We start from the raw sequence: 25,935 nt of genomic DNA, 5'->3' as shown, positions 1-25,935 counted from the left end.
TACGCCCTACTCAACACCGGCATATAGAGTTCTTGTATTACAGTCATGTGTTACCACGGCCCCAAGGTCCGGGGAATAGCGGGGACTTTGACTTTCGGTCCAGCCAAGCCCAGGTAAAATCCCCGCCCTGCGGAGACGAACTGCTGGTAAAATCCCCGCCAAATACCTCCGCACCCCAGGGACGCTAGGTAAGGCCCATTCCCCGCTATTTTTGGCGCGAAGACAAAACCACCGCATTCACCCGGCACTGCGGGGCCACCTGTAAGCGCGGCCCATTTCCCCGGCATACCCCCGAACCTGGGGGGGGGGGGATTACAATTGACTGGTGCATTATTATTTCAGGCTTCATGGAAAGTACGGCAACGTATTCACTTTCTCTATGTGACATGTACAAATGCCTATTAAAATGTTTAAAACTGGCAGTATTGTTATATTAATTAATTGTTTGTCGAAGTATCAAGTACAAGAGACTGAGTAAATATTTCCGGAGGCATCTATAGCTTATAACGAACCAAACATGGTCCGTTGGGATTATCATATTTCAAAAAATTTGCGTTCCCTTTTGATAAGATTTTAGCCCTATACCTCATCTTAAAAAGGGTCTTGCCAAAAGAGCATCTAAGAACAACTAAGAACTTTTAAGTTATTTTAAAACATGAACATATTATCAATAGAAATACAAATTTTAATACGAATGTATAAATACATGTATATTGAAATTCACATTGTAGTGTTTTGTAGTATGTACTATGTAGCGTTGTCCATTTCTTGGACAATCACCATCATTAGAAGAGACCACGATGAGGCCTAACAGAGTTTAAAAGAAAATCGTGCTTCATCATAGGATCATCAGAAAACATTGGCGATGATTGGGTGGGTTATGCTTCATTTTTAAAAGTTTTCTTTAAGATTCTTTGAAATCATTTAGACCATTTAATATAATAACATTAATGCCGGCTATATTTGGAATAAGCTTCAAGGTTTCTGCTTTGACAGTAGAATCAAAAAACAAAGTATACATCCATGAACATTGTGTACTTTGCAATTGTCTTTACTTAGGAATTATCTCAACTTTAAAGGACTTACAATGAAAGAAATAACAAAGACTTCAGGTTGAGTAGAAGAGTTTATGAAGGGTACAGAGAATGCAGTAAATAACAGTAAAATTCCAACATAGCGCTAATGATAACAAACATCAGGTATGGTCTATAAGGCAGTTTTTAAAGCCCTTCTCAAGCACTTCCCTGTCCAGATTCTTGCCTGAAATGAGAAAAAGCAAACACTTAAATGCTGCCCACAAATTAATGCATCCTGATGTTCGGTGAAATCAATAAGTAAGTTTACCAAACTGTCCACTTTATCTTCTATCTTACAAAGTGAATTAGTTACTTAATATTTGTATCAAATTAAACTTTATTAAATAAAAAAAAAATGCAATCTATGTTTTAGGAGGAAGTATAAAATCTATAATATAAACCAATCATATGCCAAGGAATGCACCTAATAACTGTTGTTTTCATATATGTACAACCCCATTCATTCATTTGAAATGAGTGCAATAATGGGTATATGACTCTGATTCTCATAACATTTCTCTTCAATATTCACAACCAATGTTTACCTATAAAAACTAGAATATTGATCCTCCTTTCCCCCGACCCCCAGGGCGTGGTTGGGTGGGAGTCATAGAGTTCGTGCACTGCCTGGATAACAACACGGGGTTCACTCTCTGACGTACATACAACACCCTTAAATGAAGAAATAGCAATGCAAATGTCAACAACTGTCAATAAAAGGGGCATTATATCACCAAATATGTTTGCCAGAGTCATGGTTCTGCATATGAGCCCATTGTCAAAAGGAATATGTGTAACATGTGTACCAATTTATGTTTGCATTATGGAAAAGGTACAGTTTTTGCATGATGATGACAATGGCACAACACTCACAACACAAAGGCTACAACATTAACTTGCATTCTTTTCTCTTTAAATGACAGTTAAATCTATAAAACTTTACAGAGGATCCAATGATAGAACTCATACAGGTAACAGGTAGTCTTTTTGTCTTATTTTGTTTTTAATTTTGTATTAGTTCTTTTTATCTTTTAAGTTTGGCAAATGCAGTTATGAACAATCCATTCTAAAATTAATAGAAAAAAATAATAATACAAGGAAGTAGAAATTTGAATATGTATTTGAATCCATGCTTTTTTAAATCATGCTCATTAGATAGTACCTTCATGCTCTGACATCTTTCCCTTTCCAAGGTCAAGGTCATTAATGATAAAGGACTATGCAATACAATTTAATGAATGACCTTTAGTCTGTAGAGCTGTATGGGCTGGTTACTAGAGTTGAACATAGATTTCTCCCATAGAAGGGTCTGCAGGAACACATCAAGGGCTTCCTTGTCCACCCGACCTTCCTCTTCCAAGGTCAAGGTCGTCACTGACTGTATGAACAAAAACAGAATGGTTACAAGTATATTATATTAATATAAATGGACATCTTTCTTAAGGCATGCAGCAACATCTGTGGCATAAGATTTAAAAATTCTTCATGTATATATTAAAAGTGTTTTTATGGCAAATTTCAACTTACCTAAAATACCATTTAATAGTGTAACTTATTTTTCCCTTTCCCTTTTTTTACACCAGTTAAAATCAAGAGCTGACGAAGTTGAAGCATTATCAAAACAAGCCTCCTAGTCATATTTATTCAACAAGCACACACAAAAAACTGGCACAAAGTTCATATTTCTCAAATATGATTCTATTGAAGAGAGATTGTATTTGCCTGATTACTCACCTACATACCTGTATATCAATTAACACAAAGGTTATGGTCTAAATATGTTTTTAAATGCCTTTAGTAATGCTCCATTCCAAAACATAAAATTAATGCCCATTTCTCCGAGACTTGACTGCTAGTGCATAGTTTGTCTATGTTTATGAATGTTATGAAAACTGTTATTCTACTTAGCCATTTGCCAAGAATATCAGAGCAGACCCTAAGAGCAATAAATCTGTTTTGATAGATTTCATGAAAAATGACCAGAATTTCTATGTTTTCAAAATATGAGAAGATTGGGGGAATTGGGCAATTATTCTGTCAGAAAGCTTTGCTCCCTGTCAGCATGAGGCAGTTAACACCATCATTAAACTCACATTTAAAAGGTTTATGCAAGTACTGCAGCTAATAGACTGGAACTAATTTTATGCCTGAAAAACAGTCTGGGACTCAATAAAACACCAAATCCCAGTCTGTTTCATGCATTATGGGTAACTGTAAATTAAAATGTCAACCATTTATAAAGTGTCAAGAAATTCAATGGTGGCAATTTTTGTGCAATTTGTGAACTGTTGATTCTAAATGTTTATAGCAGATAAGGAATTACAGATGTCAAAGTTTCAATAAAAAAATAGAGCACATTCAAGAAGTATTAAAACTGCAAGTACAACTAAATCTAATTTTTCATTTAATGTATCATGTATTTGGCACAAAAAATGTCATGAATTATATATAAAACATAACTGATTTTGTTCAACTATTATAGAACTTATTATATTTATTATCTGCTTCCAATAAAACAAATAACATGCACGAGTAATTCACTTTCATTTCAAATTACAAGAGGAATGTGTACAATGTGTATTGTGAATGATAGAACAACACCTTGTCAATGTTGTGGGTATCTGTAGTGTTGAAACCTCTGTCTCTAAATGTCTCCTCCAGGCTGAAAGTAGGGAAAACAGGGATCTGAATGTATTTCACCAGTGATCACAGAAGGTATTATTTTTCCTAGTGAGTGAAAATATAAGTTTCTGTGATCAAAAGTCAGGCGCGTAGGAGCTGGGGCCGCAGGGGCCGCGGCCCCAATATTCTCACTAGTAACGGCCAGGGGGCCGCGAATATTTGATACCGATCGTAAAATCGTATTTTAAATAAAGCTACACGCATATAGATCAATAGCAGTCTGACACGATTTTGAATAAAAAGGTCACCATGTCATAATTAAACCTGTGACCATCTTGCTAATTGGCGTTTGAATGGCGTGAAAAAGTTGGCAGAGTATTAAGGAAGAGGCAATAAATCAATATCTATTTGTATCGTTTTCGATCTTTCAAAAACAGTAGTTCAATATAAGACGCTATATATATATAATTACTATTTAAAACAGAACTGTCATTAAATAGCCAGCAATATGGATTATTTTAAATTCATCTCTTTTAAGGTTTGACTTTAAACTGGACGTTTAAAATCAACCTAAAATTTTTAAATTCCCCAAGAGATCTTTTGGCACTAGAAAAGAACTGAACACAAGGCGTTCAACTCGCAATGGTTCCAAATTCACTCGTGGCTTCACTATGAAGAGGTAAACTGCGCTAATTTGTAATTTAATATACATTGTGAGACTCCGCAAATATGAATATATGCTACTAAAGGATAATAGTTCTATATCTATCAACTATTTTAACTGAAAAAGGATTGGATAAAAACATGAAAATAAAACCTGAACTCACTGGAAATTGAGTCTTTCAATGCTTAGAATTGAGAAAAATCTCAACGGTAGGGGATACCCCTCCCGGGCCCACCCCTTCCGCGGCCCCAATGTCAATTTTCTCCCTACGCGCCTGAGAGTGAAATAAACACTGATCTTAAACAAAACTTCAACAAGTTTTCTGTTTCTTTTATGCTTCAATTTAGGAAAAATAGATATATTTTTTGTTTTAATTTGCGAAAATCACGCGATAAACCATGATAACATTGTGATGTCATTTCATAATGTTCAACTTGGCACAGTATTACACAATACAAAATCTATAAGATTGATATTCTCACAGCAGTTAAAATGACAACAGTGAAAATAACATGATATTTCACCGAAATGCATACAAAGAAAGATATATAATTTCAGATCATTATAATATCTAACATGTTACTTAAATGAAAACATAAAACCCATACCCCAAAATACCTTAAATTATATATTTTATTTCATTGTCAGTAAAAGTCCTTTGTCTACTGGTTTACCTAAACCAGAATTTCGAAATCAGATGTGTTGCCTTTCAGGAGTGCCTATCACCATGACCTTGACCTTTGACAAACTAACCTCAAAATCAAAAGAGGTAATCTACGGACAATAACCAATGTGCATACCATAAGTACATTCTCTGAAGTTATTCAGAAGTTATTGATCGGAAACAAAAGAAGGATGCGGACCGTGACATCGGACAAAGTAATCCCTTGTAATCTACCATGATTTACAGGCGACACAAAGAGGGCTTATCAGCCTCATTTTTTCATACTAACAAGAACAGCTCCTTTTTGGCAATCAATGAGTGATAGAATCTGTATTCAAAGGACCCTATGTTTAAAAATCTTCTATAAATGATGAATACTCTGATAGTATTTCCAATACTAAGAAACTAAGAGTAGCGTTTAAATAATGTACCTTTCTGGACTAAGGTCACCATAGGCATTCAGGTCCAAAATGACATCAAGATTCGTTCTGAAATAGACAACATGGATTTACTTACATAACACAGTTTGTAAATAAATGATATATAATTTTATGTTTAGTGTATAATATATTTTTTTTATTAATGTTACTACTACTACTACTACTACTACTACTACTACTACTACTACTACTACTACTAATAATAATAATATTAATAATTATTACTAATACTAATTAATAATATTAATAATAATAATAGTAATAATAATAATAATATCTTTAATCTGATAAGTTAGTTTCACATTATGACATTACAGATTAAATAAACATGCATAAATGTTAAAACATTTGCGCAAAACTATCACATCTATATATAAACAACCTATACACAATGTTTTTTCTCATTATAAAATATAACAATTCAACAGTTCAATTCATCATACATCATGCAATCAACAACAGACATGAAAATCAATTACAAAAAGTTGTGCATGAACAAACTAGTACAATGTTATAAATAAATACAATGGCAGGCAGAAGTAGTAGATGCAGCAATTTGTAGAATTTTCGTTTAACTTTGCTCCTATCATAAAACTGAGAACAAACTTTCTTGGAATAAAGAGTCAGGTTAAATAATCTCTCATAATATAACTGTACATATGACATTTCACCAACAGAAGTTTCGAAACAAGTGTCAGTTATGGGAAGTGGTTTTCAGATGCCTGACACAATAAGGTTCAAATAGCCACCTCACAAAAACTCTTCAAATGAAGGAGAAAAAATCTCTGACATATTAAAATGGGGGACAACTGTTCCAATAATTTAAAAAAGCATTAAAATTCATTTAAAATCTAACCTCAACAAACGAAACAGTCCAATAGCCTTGAGACATTGAATTAAGTTAATCTGACTTATCAATATGGTAGCAACTAATTCAAAGTTCTATTTTATTAATTTCTAAAACTACAATTTTATAATGTTTGACCTGCATTTTGTGCATTTGAAGTACAGGTTCTACCAAAGATGGTACCTTTGCCACGCACATGCTCTCTCAATGGAAGATTCACAGCGAAGGTGAAATCTCAAGATGATTGTTGTCAGCAACTGACTTTAAATTTCACAACAAACAGCATGAAAAATTACCCTACAGAAACAATTATGCACCAGTGTCAAACATATCATTTAAAATAAGGCTGATTTTTTTTCCTTGGAAACAGCTATAACCATTTCTGACAAACTGTTTTGTCTATGAGAAACAATGAGCATGAAAACAACAAGGAAGTCATTTATCTGTTGTAATAACACATTACAAGAACAATATTCTGTGTCTTATTAATCGTTCAACTCCAATCAAAACATGTTTGTTTTTGTGTCCAGTTTGCATACAATTACAAATACATGGATGAATAAAATACATAAAACATGGCAATAGTGGTCAAGCAAAGAAATACTTTCATATAAAGACAAAATGAGGAAAAGATTAATACAGAAAAATACAAGCTGTTTCCAGGACAAAAGATACTTTAATTCTAGTTGGTTTGATTTTAGCACTTTTTTAAAACATGCATGTAGAAAATGTATCGGGGGAGGATTAATTTGTGAATGGTATTCAGGTTACAGTGAAATGGTTCTTATGAATTATTAACCTTTCACTTTTTGCAACAATACTTATGTTACTTGGTATTATATAAGAGATAAATAATGTAGGTAAAATAATAAATTGACAATTAGTATTATCTTATCCATTATTTATTTCAATGATTAGAAAAATATCTGGGTTTTTTTGGCAATGATTCTGCATTTCTTTAAATTATAACTATTGCAAAAAATAGTCTTGTCATTTTTTCAGGACTACCATATTATTCAAAGTCAATGATTGTACCACCTATATAGTACATCATTTTAGAGAACACACACACTATAACCTATTTTATGTATTTTAAAAGAATATTAGACAAATAAAGAAGTATGCTCAAAAAAGTTCCCATGGGACATACTAAACTTGCCAGCCTTCCTACCAGGAAAATACATACCAAAGAAACCATTTAACTATTCTAATCACTCATTAACTCAATCAAAACAAGGACATTTATTGTGATAACTGATAGCTCTGCTGTGGCAAAATGAGTTCAAATGAAAAATGACTTTCTCCACTAGATCTCAATTCACACACACAGTTGATAAGTATGTGTTGCTGTTCCTACAAGGGGAACATGACTTCTACCTAGAAACATAATTTTCTGCACCATTACAGCTCATCAAAGACAAATCCTGTTTGGAGATGGGTCACCACTTCTAAAAACATTTTCTCTGTTTATACCAATAGTTTTGGATGTTTTTGAAGGATCCAACAGTGTTTTGAAAAATATGAGATTTTTGCCGTTGGTTGCTGGCTCCCGACAATGTCTTAATCAGATTTCTAACTGATTTTCCAGCGCCTAATGCTCATTTATCTACAATTGGCTGATCATAGGGCTATATCCAAGCTATTTGTGAGTAATTACTCAAATAATAGCAAACTGCTAAATCTGTTTACCACACTGTCCCTGCCAGTCAATGGAGTTTTATGATTTTAATGTTTTCCGTTGAGATATTTTTTCGTATATATTAATGGCGGTTGATTGTCCGTATGAACTCGAATAAACAAAATCTGTATCACAATAGCACTTGAAATATCACTTTATGCCTCAAATATGAAACATCTCAACCACAGTTAATTGCCAAAGGTCATCCTATAATACAAGAAATTGACATGAACAAGTTCCAGATAGCAATACAGTTATCAGATTTTTAAATTAGTTTACATAAACATCTACTTCAAGTGAAAAATTAAATAGTATAAGATAACCTGCCTATTGTATAACTCTGAAACAGCTATATGTATGAGAAAAATATCAAATCTAACATTGACCATTTTTTTTCATTTTGAGCATGTGATTTTTTCTAGAAAATAGAGCAAAAAAAATATGTGGATGTAATTGGCAAAAAAATTAAAGCAAATTTAGTTAACATAAAAAAACTGCTCATCCTGTTGTAAGAATTAAAGGTAAACAATTTAGAATTCTTGCTGTCAGCGTACCAAAATAATCAGCACGACTGAATGACACCAGCAGTCTCCCAGAATGCTGGAGGTAATGTTGTACGCGGGCCGGCCGGTAAAAAATGCGGGAAACAATTTGTACACACTGCACTAGGTCTAGACTCCGGCTGCCCCATTAAAACTGGTATTCACACCTCTAGGGAGAAGCATTTGTACATGGGTAAACAGTTCATCTTTTCTTCAAGATATAACAGAAAAATGTCTTTCTAAGTGGAAATATTCATGAATTTAGAAACATGATTCCATCTTAGGATATTTCTGCAATTTTAACAGCATTTAGATGAAGTGATAGAATTTCTACAAACATGCTAGAAAATTGAAAAATTGGCATAATGTCCATAAATATTTCATCTCCGCTTTTGAAGATAGTACAACAGCAAGAATTTGAAACAGAACACTAACATTTGCTTATTTCATTATTGTTCACAAAAAATGTTGGAATAACAGGAGCTGTAGAAGACATGAAACAATGAAAAACATCCCGACTACTGAAAGACAGCTCGGAAAAACAGCCATATCCTAGCACACGGTGGAAAAACATCAAAGATGGGCCAAGATAGCTGTAAAACCAATTACATTCTGTCAGGGAAGATGTACCTACAGTTGTATTTTGATCTTATTCTTGGCAAGCTACAAGTTTACAAATGTTTTCCAACACTGTTGATAACAATTATTGCAAAAAATATTACTAGAAATGGGGTAAATAGAGAACTACATACCATCGTTGTTCAAAATATACTAAACAAACAGATTTTAAATGTGAAACTACAAATTCACGCCTTAATTAACTAATAACACTTAGTTATAGTCAATGTTATGTTTTGTTTAAATAAGCAATTTAACAGGTACATGTGCATCAATCTCAGTTTCAACGATCTCACTGAGCGCAAACAATTAAATATGTATAAGAGCATTTTAACATGTCTTAAAACAATTGCAATAGTGCAAAATCAGATCAATACATAAAGCGTATTGCTCCAATGTTCTGTAATAAATCCTAAACCTACTTTTATGGATATATTATGGCACTTTGTTTTATTAATTAGTACATGTTGAAAGCTGCCCTCTCCAATAATTGACCATTATCAAGTATCAGAGCAGTACAAATGCATACATGCTACATTTAACACTGAGGAAAAGGAAACAAAAAAGATTCAACGAGACAAATTGTTGAGATTTATGTTTCATGAATTTCCTTAGCTTAATTCAATAACGCACACATTATAACATCAAGTCATTTCCTTTCTTAGCTTGAGAGTAAGTGTCTTTGGCACTATGTGGTATTCCTTAATAGAACAATATTAATTATCAACGCGTTGTCGTTACCATCCCATTAAATTGAGACTGATTTGTAAGTTTTCTCATCCAGTTATTGTGGTCAGAACTCACAATATTTCTCAAAAATCATTAAGAATCAACACCACCATTTTACAAGTCAATTGCATGATTGATTTTGAAAGGTTTGAAAGCTTTATACTTGTAAGTCTTCCGATAATGCCGGGTAAGTATGAAAATATTGTTGTTAATTGAAAATAAATGGCATTAATATAAAAGAATTCTGACAGGTCTCAGACAGAATCTCTATAAGTGCAGGTAAATTTTATGTCTTGACAATAGATAATAGTAAATGGAAAGGGAAAGTCGTTCTAGGAATACGTCAAACTTGATCTATCAGTGTCTCTATATTTAGATGAATCTTCCTAAGTATATTATCAGGAAATGTCATGAGTTTCAAGTATGCAGTTTAAAAGGAAGCTTGTAACATATGTTTAAATGACTAAGGGAATATGTACACTAAGATAAACTAGCTACCAAAAATAAACAAGATATGTCAAACATTATGCCCCCCCCCCCCCCCCCCCCCCCCCCCCCCCCCCCCCCCCCCCCCCCCCTGAGCGCCATGTTGTCAGGATTATATGGACAATTAAATGAAATATGCATGAACCGAAATAACAGCAGATTAGTCACTGACATTGGATGCCATTGAGGCAGTTTTAAGATTATGATCATTCAAAGTGTGTGGATAGAGTGTGTTATGACCATGACCTTTGACCTCAAAATCCATAGGAGTCATCAGCTGGTCACCAAAATCCTGAATGTCAAGTTTGAGGGCCATGGGTGCAGGCATTTCAAGTTATCACTCGAACAAATTTTCACATTCAAGGTCACTGTGACCTTGACCTTTGACCCCTAAAATCAATAGGGGTCATATACTGGTCAGGCGCAACCTCAAAGTCAGGTTTGAGGGCCATGGGTGCAGGCATTGTTGAGTTATCACTCAGACCTTTTATCATTCAAAGTCACTGTGACCTTGACCTTTGGCCCAATGACCCCTTAAATCAACAGGGGTCATATGCTGGACTCCAAGTCAAGTTTGAGGGCCATGGGTGCAGGCATTGTAGAGTTATCACTCGGACAACCTTTAACTTATCAAGGTCACTGTGACCTTGACCTTTGGCCCAATAACCCCCAAAACAATAGGGGTCATCTTCTGGTAAGGCCCAACCTTCATGTTAAGTTTGATGACGATACATCCAGGAATTGTTGAGTTATCACTCAGACAAGCTTTGGTCTACCGACCGACTGACCGACCGACCTACCGACCGACTGACATGTGCAAAGCAATATACCCCTCTTCTTCAAAGGGGGGCATAAATATTGTAGATCTCACCTTGCCTGTGTAGTGTCCTGAACCCTGGCAAAAGTATTTATTGACCTGAAAAAGTAGTTCACATATATAAACACACATACAAGTATGGTACTATTATGCAATACATTGACAATACATTGGTCAGACAATGAATTCTCAGGGAAAGTAAAATTTGAATTGAATTAAATACGAAAATAAGACAACTGACAAAGATACAATCTGTCAAATAGTCAAAATGTTTTACGTTTCAAAACAGCTAGCATTAAAACACTTAGATCATAGTTTAAAAAAGGAAGTGATTACAAGGAAAATGTTAAAAATATAAATCAAATCATCTATTTTACTAAGCAAACAGCACAATGTTTAATACAAATTGGTTTTGCCCCTACCTGATATTAGATTTGAGTTCCTGAAGGTCGTCCTGACTGACCAAGTCTGTTTTGTTAATTATTATTACGTCAGCAAGGGCTATCTGCCTGTGATTCAAGTAAAAGATTAGGTATTCTTATTTCATAAAACAAGGGCATTACCAATGCATGTCTGTTTTCCTGATATAATCAAGGAACATAACTTAACAAGTACTTAATCAAGGGGCATAACTTAACAAGAACATAATCAAGGGGCATAGCTTAACAAGTACTTAATCAAGGGGCATAACCTAACAAGTACTTAATCAAGGGGCATAACTTAACAAGTACATAATCAAGGGGCATAACCTTACAAGTACTTAATCAAGGGGCATAAGTTAACAAGAACTTAATCAAGGGACATAACTTAACAAGCACTTAATCAAGGGGCATAACCTAACAAGTACTTAATCAAGGGGCATAACTTTACAAGTATTTAATCAAGGGGCATAACTTAACAAGTACATTATCAAGGGGTATAACTTTACAAGTACTAAATCAAGGGGCATAACTTAACAAGTACTGAATCAAGGGGCATAACTTAATCAAGGGGCATAACCAAACAAGTACTTAATCAAGGGCCATGATGTAACAATTACTTAATCAAGGGGCATAAATTAACAAGTACTTAATCAAGGGGCAAAATTTAACAAGTTCGTAATCAAGGGGCATAACTTAATGAGTACCTAATCAAGGGGCATAACTAAACAAGTACTTAATGAAGAGGCATAACTAAACAAGTACTTAATCAAGGGCCATGACGTAACAAGTACTTAATCAAGGGGCATAACTTAACAAGTAATTTATCAAGGGGCATAACTTAACAAGTTCTTAATCAAGGGGCATAACTTAACAAGTACTTATTCAAGGGCAATAACATAACAAGTACTTAATCAAGGGCCATAACGTAACAAGTACTTTATCAAGGGGCATAATTTAACAAGAACTTAATCAAGGGGCACTCAAATTCATGCACATGAAAAAAATAGGTAATAGATAAAGACAATACAATTCAGAGATTCGAATGCCAACACAAAAACATCCACAGCTGAAATAAGACCCCCTCAACGTTATTATGATAAAGATGAGCTATTGACACTGACTTGCCATGATTTTAATTTTAGTTTGAATACGTAATTACTTTGTTGCATAAACATGTTAAACCAAAACATGTTTTACCTTGTGCATTCATTAACTGACCCATCTTCTTTCTTTTCTCCAAGATACTGTAAATATATATTATTGAACAATAACAATGTATTTACCAAGGCAAATTTCTCCTTAAAATAAAGTTTAACTACTAATTACCTGTTTTTGTTTTGTTAAATAATACATGTACAACTTAAAACAGTTACGTTAAATGGAATCAAACTTTTAACAAGAGTATTGTAGGAAGCGATTAATGCTCTCAAAATCCCATTTTCTATGAAATTGCAGAAATTGTAATACAATGTGCTTGTAGAAGGTGAATGGTTGTAGCATTATTATACACATGTTGAAAAAAGTCAGAACATGCAAAGGTATGGGCAGATTTGGAAATTAAATTTTAAAGTAAATTTCAAGCAATGATATAAACTAGACACCAAATAGTGACATGTATAGCCCTTAGTGGGAGCCTTTTATACTGACATAATGCTCTTCCATGCAATTGCAACACAGAATTACATGGAGTTAAACAATATGTAGAACCTGCTATACTACGCCTTATCATGGTGAACTCCATGGCAAGATTTTTGAAAATCCTATAATGCATGGTAAAGATATAGCCTGGACAAGGTTCAGTCCAGACCAGACCTATCAACAGTATTCATTTTGACATTTTGAAAAATATCAGATAAAGGGGAGATAACTAAAAACAAAACACTTAGATCATAGTATGTCAGAATTATGGTTATTTTGCACTGCACTTCCTCTCATCGCTGACTATCTACATTTCAGGTTTCAATGAAATCCCTTTGGTACATTCCAAGATATGACAAGAGTGTGACAGACGGACAGAAGGACAGACGAATGCAAAGACAGGTCAACAGACAAAGCATTGACTATGATCAGAGGGGAAGTTCCTAAACAATTTGAAAGAAACCCTAATAAATCAAGATTAACATAAAACTTACTTTCCAGCAGTATTTGGCATCAATCATTGTGATAATGCCTGAAATTCATAGATATAAACATGCACAGTTGATAGATTTTTAAAATACTGAATAATCATAAAATGAACATTGTCTTACATTTAACTTTTGCGTAAAGCCCTCTGAGGGTCAGATCATTTAAGAGTATAAGTGTCCCCCTCTCCCCAAAATCTACGGATTGAACCCCATATGAATGTTAAGGCTTCTATCTAATGGGCAGACATACTTGAATTTATCTTACCATATAGCTGTATTTGCAATTATGTTTAGTGAATTGGTATTTGTGTCATTATGTGTATACCAAACAAAACAATTGGAAGGCCATTTCATTTTATTTTGGAAAACTTAATAGATGACTTTGCATAAACTTGCTATAAATCAAATAAATGACAGAGAGATTGACATACCATCGAGGTAGAGATCGCTGCACAGTTCTTCATCCAGCCAGAAAATGGAGGCTATAGGACCTGCAGTGGAACAAGGGAGACAAATCTTCCTAAGCCTTAAGACAGGGGCATACAATAGTTATGCATACAGAGAGGAATTTGGCCAAGTAATTTTGAGATTGATAAAGTGTTATTGTGTACGTACTGCACTTGTACAGAACAATCATGCTTTTCATCTACATTAGGTAATTGAAATTAAATAAAATTAGTTTCATATAATTAACTCTCTTTTTTAATAAAGAAATGTTCAAGTTTATATCCTGTCAATAATAAAATAATTGAATGCAGATTGAATACAAGTTTACCAGAAATTCTTCTTAACTAAATGCCATTCCTCATAATCTGCATGCAAAAATCATTGGTTAGTCAGTGTTAAACACATGTGTAAACCTTTGTGATTCACAACAGAACAAGAAATATTGAGAATATCATTCATCTATCTTCAATCGAGAAGACAAACTTATTTTTTTAATCTAATCAGTATTCTTTGTGCAAACATAGCCTTTTAAATGGTACTTTATTAACAATAATTGCCATGCGAAAGTAAAACAATCCTCAATTAAAGGGAGACAACTTTGATTAAAGAGACAGAATATTACCTGGGTCAGCAAGGCCGGTGGTCTCCAGCAGAATGTAATCAAACCTGCCCTTCTTCGTCATCAGGTTCTCTATGGCCTTCACACCATTGTCCCTGCAAGAATGAGAAACAAAAATATTCGTTATTACAACTACCCGGTAGTCTGGTTTCTCTGACTTGTTGTTTAAACAGAAAATACATTTCTTGAGAAATTGTGTTGAAACAAGAGGCCCAAAAGGGCCTATGCTGTACTGGCATGGCTTTTGTGGTCATATCAATCTACAGCATGTATGTATGGGTAAAAGGCAACAGACATATAGTTTATGTTTTGTGTTTGGGTTACCTGAAAACGTAGCACATTCAACATCTGAGCCCAGAAAGTATTGTAAGCAGATTAGTTGCATGAACTATTTTAATATGTGCCAAGAAAAAGTCATCTGACAAAAAAAAATGCTTTCAAAACTGTACTCATAGTAAAAATTTCTGTAGTTTTAAAAGTTAAAAAAAGTTGGTCAAAAGGTCAAGGTCAAGGGCATCCTAGGACAACATTGATCAATTTGAACAAACATTCACAATCAATTGTGCTGAGATGGATGCATGAACACACAAAAAGATTTTCAAACCTTTCCAGATTTATGTTTACCAAACCGGTGAACCCTGGGTGTGGCCAGTAATGACACCAGGTGCATAACTTAAACATTCACAACCAATTTTGTTAAGATGAATGCGCAAACTACAGAACTTAAAGCTAAAAAATGGCCTTTGGGCTTTCAACAAGAACAAGGCAGAGTAATTCACAAAATCAACTGCAGAAGCAAAAAGCAAATTATCTCTCAAAATCCTAGACTTGCAAATTGTCTCTTTTAACTCTAGACTTGAATTTACATGTACATGTAAACTTGGCTAAAAACAGAATTCGCTCATGCAGACCTGGCTAAAAAGCATTTCTTTAAAACTTTCATGGCCCATAATCTAGGCATTTATGGGCGGATCTGGCTGGTTTTCGAAAGGAACTGAGCTCTAATGGATATCTAGATACTGTACAAGTTTCATCGAGATACAATCAAAACTGAAGACTGTATCGTGTTCACAACCAATTGTTTACAGACGCACGAACGCACGACCGCATGGACGCACAGATGCACATACTACGTACCGTAGTTAAAGGCCTAGTTTAGGTCTTATCAGATTGGAGATCTGATGAGACTATTTTCCCTGAACCCCACTCCTGGAGATCTGAGAAGACCTTTTCTATTTTCCCTGAACCCCACCCCTGGACCTAGGGTGTGTGGTTACAATTGACTGGTGCATTATGACCAGTGGTATTGTGGCGCAAGTTGACGAACTAAATGTTGTTCTATGTGGAAGGAGTCTGATGAATAGATTTACAGATAATAAATTGACGTTGTATTCTTGTAGTATTTCAAACAAAACGGTTTTTTTGAATGTAGCGAAACAATAAGAAGTGTTAGTAAAAGTAGTATCTAAAATGATCTGTTGCTAAAAATTTAAAATGTTTGAATTTATGGCATTTACGTTTGAGCGTTTTGTTTTAGTTTGTAAGATTGTGAAGACAGCTCTGTGAATTTAATCTCTCAAATCTGCTCCCTTGGTAGAAAACATTATGTATTGTGTTAGTTTTGTGAGGCAATGAGAAAGTACCCCTGGTGGGGATCAAACCAAACCCACAACTTCTTGTGTTAGAGGCAGACATATATAACTTAGAACACTCTCATATCTCAACAGAAAGTATGTAATAATTTAATTTCTTTTTCAGAACCATACCCTTGAAGACAAGAAGATGATGTGTAAATCGTCTGAATTGTTTGACAGTTGCAATTTACTTACATTAAACATTATTTTATAAGAATTGTCTTTCGCTGTGTCGGGTTGGATTATATGCAAGGTTACTGCAGGTGGGGTGGTTATTGTTACAGGTTTTAAAGTTCTGGATGTTTGTTTGCTTTTTTTATGATAAGATCTTTTGATCAGTGTCCATGTCACTCTGTAGGCATATACAGTTCCGGGCAAAGATTTCTGATCAATCGCTTCTTATGACACTGTGTATTTGTACACAACCTCTATAAATTGATCTTAATCTAATGCACCAGTCAATTGTAACCACGCCCCCCCCCCCCCCAGGTCCAGGGAATAGCGGGAACTTTGACTTTTAGTCCAGCAAACCCCGGGTAAAATCCCCACCCTGCGGTGACGAACTGTTGGTAAAACCCCGGCCAAATGTCCACCCCCCGCACCCCAGAGACTCTATATAAGTCAATATCTCCGCTAAATTTGACACTAAGACAAAACCACCGCACTCACATGGCCATGCGGGGCCACCTGGAAAGTAAAAACACGGCCCTTTTCCCCGGCTATCCCCAGTATACCCCCGGACCTGGGGGGCCGTGGTTACAATTGATTGGTGCATAATTGCCTAATTGTCTTATCAGATCTCCGATCTGAGTATCCTGCTGCGCAGTATGGGATATTTTAAGATAGAAATGGACCCTTAATGGCCCTGAGCCGATAAACCTACCGGTAAACACACGAAATTGGCCCCTACTGTCAAACCAGTGTGATTAAAAGGAGATGCACAGCAGGGAATTATCATGCCAAATATTCCTTAAATTAGGCCTTAAAAGGGGGAGGGTCACTTTTAAAAGGCTTAAACTAGGCCTTTAAGACACACAACAGTCTGATCTTTAGTAGTTCTATTGTTGGTTTTTCGTAATGGAAGTTATTCTATCCAGATTTGTATATTTTTTTACGAGATTGTTTAATCAAACTGCTGCGGGAACAGTGTTTCCAGGATTCGTCATTTAGTCTGACACCATATAAACTTAGGTCAACAGTGTATTTATAAATCAACATGAACAAAACTAGTAGGAACTATATGAGAAGCAATAGAATTATATTGTAACAACAGGTTATTAAAATCTCAAATGAGTAAAACGTTATAACAATATTTAAACTAAGTGAAGAGTCAAAGAAACTATTTTCAACTGTAGAAGCTCATAAAATGTGTACCTCTGTCACACTGCATCTTCGTCAATCTTGTATGATTATTATGATTTTTATGTGATTATCAATTGACTGTGTTTATCAATCATTTATATAGTTTGTTTTATACTGTATCAAGCTCAAAGAGTCTGTGGTAGGTCTGTATTTTATTTTGTTGTGAAACATTCTGTCCAACTGCTAATGTGACATACTGCTAATGCTACTCATTCTGTCTTGAGGTAACACTAGCACATACTCGCAATTAGCAATTTATAATATATATGTTTAATATTAAAGGTAATGATAATTGCACCATACTAGAGACATTTATATCACCTAGTGATGGGCAATCGGTTGTATTTTACAATCGATTATCGGTTACAATCGGAGACCATCAACCGATTAGACATCGGCTATAATCGGATATTATAGAGCAGTGATTGCTTGTAATATACTTGAAGGTAATGGGTATCACTTTGTCTCTGTAAGCTGAATTTTATGTATAAATCAAAGAATAGAACTAATATATTTGTTTTTCAAGAAATAGCACTAACAAACAGAAATAAATCTCTTTTCTTTCAGGAAAAAAACAAACATTTAACTGAAATGTTCACATCAGACATTCCAAAGTCACCAGTATGAAACTACCAGTATAACTTAAAGTTGTTGTTTTTTAGAAATAATGTCTGGTCAATGATAGAGAACACTTTGCCGACAAGAAGTTTCAGTAACGCATCATCTATGATGGCCTGTCTATCAGAGTTGAGTCTCAGGGGCGCGAAACTCAACTTTGCCTGGACTGTTGTTTTGTGGCTTTCTTCATTTCACCAGTAGAATCATGGGGATTGTCATGTTGTAAATGAAACTGAAAGTTTGTTGTATTGCCTGAAATGGAAAAAAAAATGTTCTTAAGCATCTTCTATTGTCAAAATCATCAAAACAAATATTATTTCATAATTTCAATAACACTGTCAATTTCATTTTCGTGTCAACACAGTCACCTGACCATTTCATTATTCTCATAAATAATACTAGCTATATTTTTTTTGCAAAATAGTTTTTCACAAAGTAAGTTTATTAAGTGATATTTTCGTATCGAAGAAAAAAACAAAACAAAACAACATCATACTCTTTAGATGACGATGTTTTAACAAAAATAAATCCGGACAGCAATCGGTATTTACTTAGTTACTGTACCTTTGTTTTGCCTTTTTTGCAAATATGCCTTGCTCATGTCAAGGTTTTCTTTGGTTGGAGGTCCTGGCTTGATTTTTTTTTAATGCAAAGAAGAGCCAGATTTGGATTTTGCATTTACCACCCGGATAATCATCCGTAATCATACAGCACATCGTCATTTTCGTCTGCCATTCTTAAGAATTGTACCCAAATAAAAATGAGCGGAAACGTCGGCAAGATAAAAATCGTAAATTCATACTGAGTAACCTCCCTTGATAAATTTGTCGGATGTTCCGCGATAATCGATTATGATAATTTACAATCGATTATCGCCGATTTTGAAGCTTTCCGATCAATTTTCGATTATAATCGATCATCGGCCCATCACTATTATCACCACAACAAAACATTTATGTTTATAGCTTATCTGATCTGATATAAAAAGAAAACCTATGTTTGCAGAAAATATTTTCTGTCTTGTTGTCCAATTTGGGTTTGTTTCAATAAATTTATTTGAGAAAAACAAAACAATCTTTAATTTTTGTCTGTACAATCTGTTTTATAAATAAATGAATCATTTAGTGCAAGACAAAATACTTCTTTGGATCAAAATATTTATAAAAAACAAGTTTTTACCGACAATATTGTAACACTAGCACAAATGGTATGGTGACACAAAATTCTTTTTTTTATAAAAATGCATGTATAAATCATTGCAAATGTTCTAAAATATGATAGATAAGGAATTGCTGTAAAAGATTATGTTAAAATCACAAATCTGCAATAAATTTTAAAAATCAATATTCGCCGGGAACTTTTTGGTCACCAAAACGTGAAATCTGCCATTTGTGTTTAATATTTTCTGGTCTTAAAAGCATGTAAGAATGAGTTAAACATACTTGACGGAGCAACAGAGGCAGCCATTACGCAGTTCCAGCCACTCCTCATACCTCTCCCCCTCGCTTCCCACCGACATAGACTTCTCCACTGAGTCTCCTTAGATTAAAGAACAGGCAAAAGTTTTTTACAATAATTGGAAAACAAATCAAATAACACATTGTTGGCACTATGATATACATTGAAATATTGTTTTAATACCTAACACCAGCAAAATGACCACTGACAAACCCAGAGCTTTTTCTGTCCATTTTGGGAAAAAGACCCTAAACAATTTGGGAAAAATTGCATCGTAAAGTTTACTGATTTGGGAAGAACTTTCAGGCCTTTTTAGTAAATTTTAGGAAAATATGTACCTGCAATTTTTTTTCTTTTTTGTGTCATTCAAATCATCATTTTGGGGAAAATTTCGCTGTGAAATTAGTGTATTTAACCACGCATGTCACCAAAGTGCTGAAATGCATGTATAATAAACAATGTTCTGAATGAATTTGTATCCACAACTCCGCGCCTGCAATTAGGGGCTCGAGAAGCCAGGCTTTTCATGATAGCAATTTCACCTCATTTGGGATTTTTTTTTATTGTAAATGGGAAAAAATATACATATTTTGGGATGAGTCAGACCTGTTAGATGGGCAGAAAAAGGCCTGAAAGACCCTAAAAAAGGGTTGAATAACATCATGTCTTATACATATGTTTCCGTTGAAAGTGAATTTGTGTTATCAGATAACTAAATAAAAGTATTTGTGTTTGAATAAAATAAAAATGTTTCCCTTTATCATTGGTTATGGTTGAAATATCCATATACAAAAGGCAAGTGTTATTTGTTACCATCTCCGAACTCATTCATGATGACAGCAATTCGTTTGCCATGCTGCTCTGTAAGAACGTAGTTCAGGAGAGTTGTCTTTCCAGCACCTGCAAATATAACAAACAGAAAATGTACCAAAATGTAGGGCGATACTATTTCCCGGTCCCGGTCTCATCCGGTCCCGGTCTCCTCCGGTCTCTGTTTTCCAAATTTTATAGTAGCTATCGGGCGTGATAAAAAGGTGTTAATGACCGTGGGGGGTAATAGGATTACAAAAGATTACAGTTGATTAAAACATTAGATATTTGATGATAATTATGTCACCATTTATTTCATATTTTATATCAATAAAACATATAATAAATTAAGGCAAAGATAAAAACATGAAATATGCACATGTACTAAAATTAATGTCATGAATAACAAACACATTGTGTGTGTGTTTTTTCATATTAAATTCAGTTATAAGTATACTATTGATAATAGTAATACAAAAAGAAACAATGCTTGACTACATGTAAATCAAATTTGTAAGTTAACTTTTGTTGCAGCAGATGCACTTCCACGACCAGTTGCCTTATGTATTTCTGCCAACTGATCGTCTAATTTTAATTTTTATGCCGACACATTTCATGTGGAATCTTTTCCTGCATGTTCTATTTTCGCAAATAACTAAACTATCGACGAATTCTGGCATTTCACATGAACAGAATGTTTTTAATTTGAAAGTCATAGGGATCGCGACTTTTCATTTTTTGTATGACTCTTGTATCTTGTAAGTTATATTTCATTTGTAAAATAGCCTTCCGAATATTTCAGAAGTTTATTTATTATCATTTTATTTTGTCAAGGAACTCTTCATAACAGGTTTATGACAATACACAATAATGTCATACCATGAAAGGCGTAAATGCAATTGTAATCATTAATGCTTAAAAAATATAATGTCTGGATGGGGGGGGGGGGGGGGGGGTGATAAACAAAAAAGGAAGAACAATAAACAATTTTGACATAACATAATTTAAAAGGTGCAATCCTAAGTTACTTCATACTCTAGCCGTCCTCAATCTTTTATGCAAAAAGCATGAGCATTTGTACTGCCATCGCATCTTTCTCTACACCTTTAACACAAATTGCATAAATAGTGTAGACCTATAACAAATTGCATAAATTAAGACATAAAGTTTATATATTTTATACCATTTTGTTACATATAAAAACAAATAAGATTGTCAAAATCGTGTTATAAACATCAGCAATACAATCCGTTGCCTGGGGCCATAAGTTATGAACCGGGAATTATGAGACCGGATGAGACCGGATTTTACGAGGAGAGACCGGGAAATAGTATCGCCCCAAAATGTACTATGTTACTGAGAAGATGTATCAGACTTCAGACTCTCAGATCTATAACCTTAAAGTTAAATGTTCAAAACAGATTTGGACTTAAAAGTATTTTTAACAATTTTTATGATGCTTAGTTAATTATCAATACTGAACTCTAAACTGCTTAACCAATCTTTAAAATATTGAAGTAAATAAGAACACAGTTACAACAAAAATGCCAACTGTCCCAAACTAGGCCCGTCCTATTTTTGGGTCACATGTTCAGTGATAATTGGTTGCATGTTAGCCAAATTTAGAGAGCGGACGCTGTAAATACAGTTTTTGCCAATTTCAGGGTCATAACTCTAGAGTAACAAAGACTACATGGCTGGTTATCACATCTGATCGAGATATTTTGCTCATTAAAATAATGTCTAAATTTGTTGATGATTGGTAAAAAAATTCTTAAATAACATTCTGACCAATTTTGGTGATGATTGGAAAAAGGCTTCTAATGTTATTAATTAGACATGACATATTTAATTTAAGGTAATTTCTACAATTAAATTACTTTAACTCTCCAGTGACCTAAGTGGTTGCTTATGGAACATGTCCAAGATATTATGCCCATAAACATTCTAGCCAAATCTGGTGATGATTGGACAAAGGCTTTTCAAGTTATTGATCGGACAAGGTCGATTTTAGGTAATTTCTATGAACAGGTGTATAATTACTTTCAACACTACAGTGTGAAATAGGAGTGAGTATGACAGACTGAGAAAAAAGTTTTGTGTAACTTACATGTACATACCTAGGAAGCCAGTTATGATGGTAATAGGCACTTTGCTCGTGGCAGGCACCAGGTCAGGTATCTCATCCTCATCTGACGACATCACTCTAAATGGATAAAATAACGATGATGATAATGATGTTACTTTTAACATTAAAACAAAAATCTATTTTTTACACAAATACTATGCAGATTTTCAGATGTCAGGCTGTGCCAGTCGCCATTTTCCTGTGTATGGTGTAGTGTGCAATATTCAATGTAGTTAGTAATATAAAAAAAAAATTGTTATAATATGAACTCAACCAGGGTCTAACTATAAGGCTAACAATCAGCACTTTCAAGCAAGACGGATGGTGAAGGTATGTGTTACCATGTGTGCCACACAACATAAACCCACAAAAAGTAAACTGTACATGTTGGAAAAGGCCAACATAAGTGTCATGAAGGAAAAAAGCACAGCTCTATCAAATATTATACATGAAAAATGAACAAATAAACTTAAACAAATATCAACTACACCTGGAAATTCTTCAAGAAATTCGGCAAGAATGTATTTGAAGACAAGCTCCCATGTTGTCAGAGGGGCCTAAGTTTCAATCAGTCATGGATCAACCAGAATGTCCAGCAAATCACCCGACTGAAGTGATGGCACCAAGAAACCCAGTTCTGCAACTATCATTCCACCAATCAAGACATAGCTCGCTGACCTACTCTTTCACCAAGCCGCAAACCATGTCTCAACTCCAAACATTTCACGATCAAGTGCCTCTAGAAACTGCTGTTGAGCTTGAACCCAAACAAGGCTCTAGGGGCAGTCAACCATCAGTCTCCTCAAACTCTTCAGGCTAAGCTTAGCTTTGTCAACTATCACTCCACCAAGGTCAGATCCCAATTGACTGGAAAACTGTCCGTGTCTCATGTGTGTTCATAAAGTGAAATCATTCTTCAACTACAACTATAGACAAATCTCTTAAACATCAGACTCCTGCAAGGTGTTAGAACATATTAACTTCAGAAACATCATGACTCTTACAATGTCCTTTTAGAATACCAGCATGGGTACAGGCTCCTGCCACATTCAGCTAATTGTAACTATCAATGATCTAGCGAAAGGTATCAACAAACCCCTTAAATTGACGCTGTCCTACTTGATTTCTCAAAATTATTTCAAAAAGTGACACACTCTCATCACCTTCAGAAACTGGATCACTACAGATCACTATGGAATCATGTACAACCTACTCTGTGGTTGAAGACTTTTTCTCTTCACATACTCAGGTCGTCCTGAGGGCTCTTTCACAGCTACCTCACCTGTCACCTTTTGCGACCCTCAGGGCAGTGTCCTTTGCCCTGTTCTCTTCCTGGCCAATATTCTCCTTGAAAAGTCCAATCCGTGGCTTGACTCTTTGCTGATGATTGCCTCATGTTGTATCATGTCATCCATAGCCCAGAAGACTACTACAAAATGACCTTGACAGTCTGCAATCCTGGTAAAAAAGCTGACAGATGGCCTATAATAATAGACAAATGTATCTCCACTAAGAAAAAAACATATCCTCAACACCCACAGCATCTCCGGCAAAGTACTTAACACTTCAAACATCACCAAAATAGAAAACTCTGCCATGTCCTTCATCAGGCTTAAAATTTGATCCAGTACTCCAAGTACCAAGTCCAATGCCTTTAAGACATAAGTTTTCCATTCTGTTGAACATGCCTAAGCTGTCTAGTCCCCTTACTCTCATTGCCACATCAACCAACTAGAAATGATTTAATAGCGTGCTGCGCAATTTGTGGAACATGACTACACATGCACAAGCAGAGTCACCAACATGCTCACCGATATCAAATGGGGCAACCATCAACACAGGTGTAACAACATCAGAACAACCATGCTTTCAAGATAATACACAACCTAAAACACCAGAGCATCCACTCAACAATACTTAATCTACCAGGGGACATAATTCTTAAGGGACTCACTCACGTTTTTACAAAAAATTAGTGTTCATAAAAATGCACCTGAAAACAATTATTTTATAATTATTTTACTCTTTGATACTGAAATTGCAGAAAAAAATCAATTAAAGTAAAAAAAATAATACTCTGGTTTATGTGGGAAGCAAACGTACGCCAGTACAGTCAGCCTGTTTTTTAGAAAACCAAAGCCTCAATCCCTCGGACAGAAGGACGGATACAACATTTGGTGGATATTTTAACCTTTATCGAAGACATTGGTAACATCACATGATAATGTGATCAACAAATCATGCAACAACTCTTTGGCGAATCGTGTTGCTAATGTTTTTCAAAACTGTGGTCTTCAAAGACAATATTTGAGCAAATATCAACATTTTTTTAAGGGTCCCAGCTGTCAGTATGTTAACACTCCTAATGAATTACCACACTTTAATTCTGAATAAATTTTTTAAAAAGTGTAAAAAGTGCTTTCTACAAACCATAAACGAGTCCCTTTAAATAGCATGTACAATACAACAAAGTGTTATATTTCATGTCATATTATACTGCTCATAAATTCAAAGGTTAACATTAATGGTCAAAGTGTAATTGATCGATTACTTAAAAAAATCACAGGGGCATGTTGCGTTTTTTTTACTTTTCACACACCACTTCCCCGCGGTTTTTGTTGTTGTTTTTTTATAATCAGTTTTTAGTAAGAATATGTTGTGGTAACTGTAACTTGTGATAAATGGCAAAGAATTTTATTTTTTTTAATAATATTAAAAAAAAATACAAAAACAAATACATTTGTAATACAAAAATAATAGAATAAAAAAAATTAAAAAATGCCAGTTACCACAAGTTACAGTTACTACATCATATTCTTAATATAAAAAATGGCTATAACAAAAACAACGGGCGGGGGTTGATCACTTGTTATGTCAAAACAACGAAACCTGCCCATGTGAAAAAATAATGTTATGAAACTTTTGAATGTGTCGCGAAAATATATGATATTATTGATTTACACGTATCTTAATTATAATCTAGATATAACTATCGCAAAATTTAATTGTCCTTTCTAAAAAGAGTAATGTGTTAAATATCTGATCCCTTTTTTGTCAATAATTACGAGTTAATATTGGTGATTTTCCTTTAAAATGTGTCACTGTTTACACCGGAAGTTGATAGGTGA

At 34.5% G+C, this 25,935-nt stretch overlaps 1 protein-coding gene and 1 long non-coding RNA gene across 3 annotated transcripts; both read right to left on the bottom strand.

Moving 5' to 3' along the window:
* Positions 1-1,106: 1,106 nt before the first annotated feature.
* On the bottom strand, positions 1,107-25,934 carry LOC128214222 (zinc-regulated GTPase metalloprotein activator 1-like). 2 transcript variants are annotated; one of them, XM_052920580.1, is made up of 16 exons: positions 25,873-25,934; positions 23,298-23,444; positions 22,800-22,885; positions 20,683-20,769; positions 19,854-19,950; positions 14,801-14,892; positions 14,163-14,222; positions 13,738-13,775; positions 12,803-12,849; positions 11,606-11,692; positions 11,238-11,282; positions 5,458-5,514; positions 3,678-3,738; positions 2,320-2,454; positions 1,622-1,748; positions 1,107-1,260 (listed from the first exon to the last, which is right to left on the bottom strand). In XM_052920580.1, exons 3-16 carry the CDS (start codon positions 22,879-22,881, stop codon positions 1,196-1,198), a joined length of 1,080 nt encoding a protein of 359 aa, XP_052776540.1. In that variant the 5' UTR covers positions 22,882-22,885; positions 23,298-23,444; positions 25,873-25,934; the 3' UTR covers positions 1,107-1,195. The 2 variants fall into 2 exon arrangements, with proteins under 2 accessions (XP_052776540.1, XP_052776539.1); XM_052920579.1 differs by lacking the exon at positions 23,298-23,444.
* LOC128214223 (uncharacterized) lies at positions 18,334-19,538 on the bottom strand. The gene is made up of 2 exons (XR_008257887.1): positions 18,976-19,538; positions 18,334-18,663 (listed from the first exon to the last, which is right to left on the bottom strand). It is a non-coding gene; the product is annotated as an uncharacterized LOC128214223 (long non-coding RNA).
* Position 25,935: the final 1 nt, after the last annotated feature.

Source organism: Mya arenaria, chromosome 13 (genome assembly GCF_026914265.1).
Source record: "Mya arenaria isolate MELC-2E11 chromosome 13, ASM2691426v1".
In the NCBI taxonomy this organism is placed as follows: domain Eukaryota; kingdom Metazoa; phylum Mollusca; class Bivalvia; order Myida; family Myidae; genus Mya; species Mya arenaria.
Note: the sequence above shows the minus strand (reverse complement) of the source record. Positions and strands in the feature narration are given on the sequence as shown.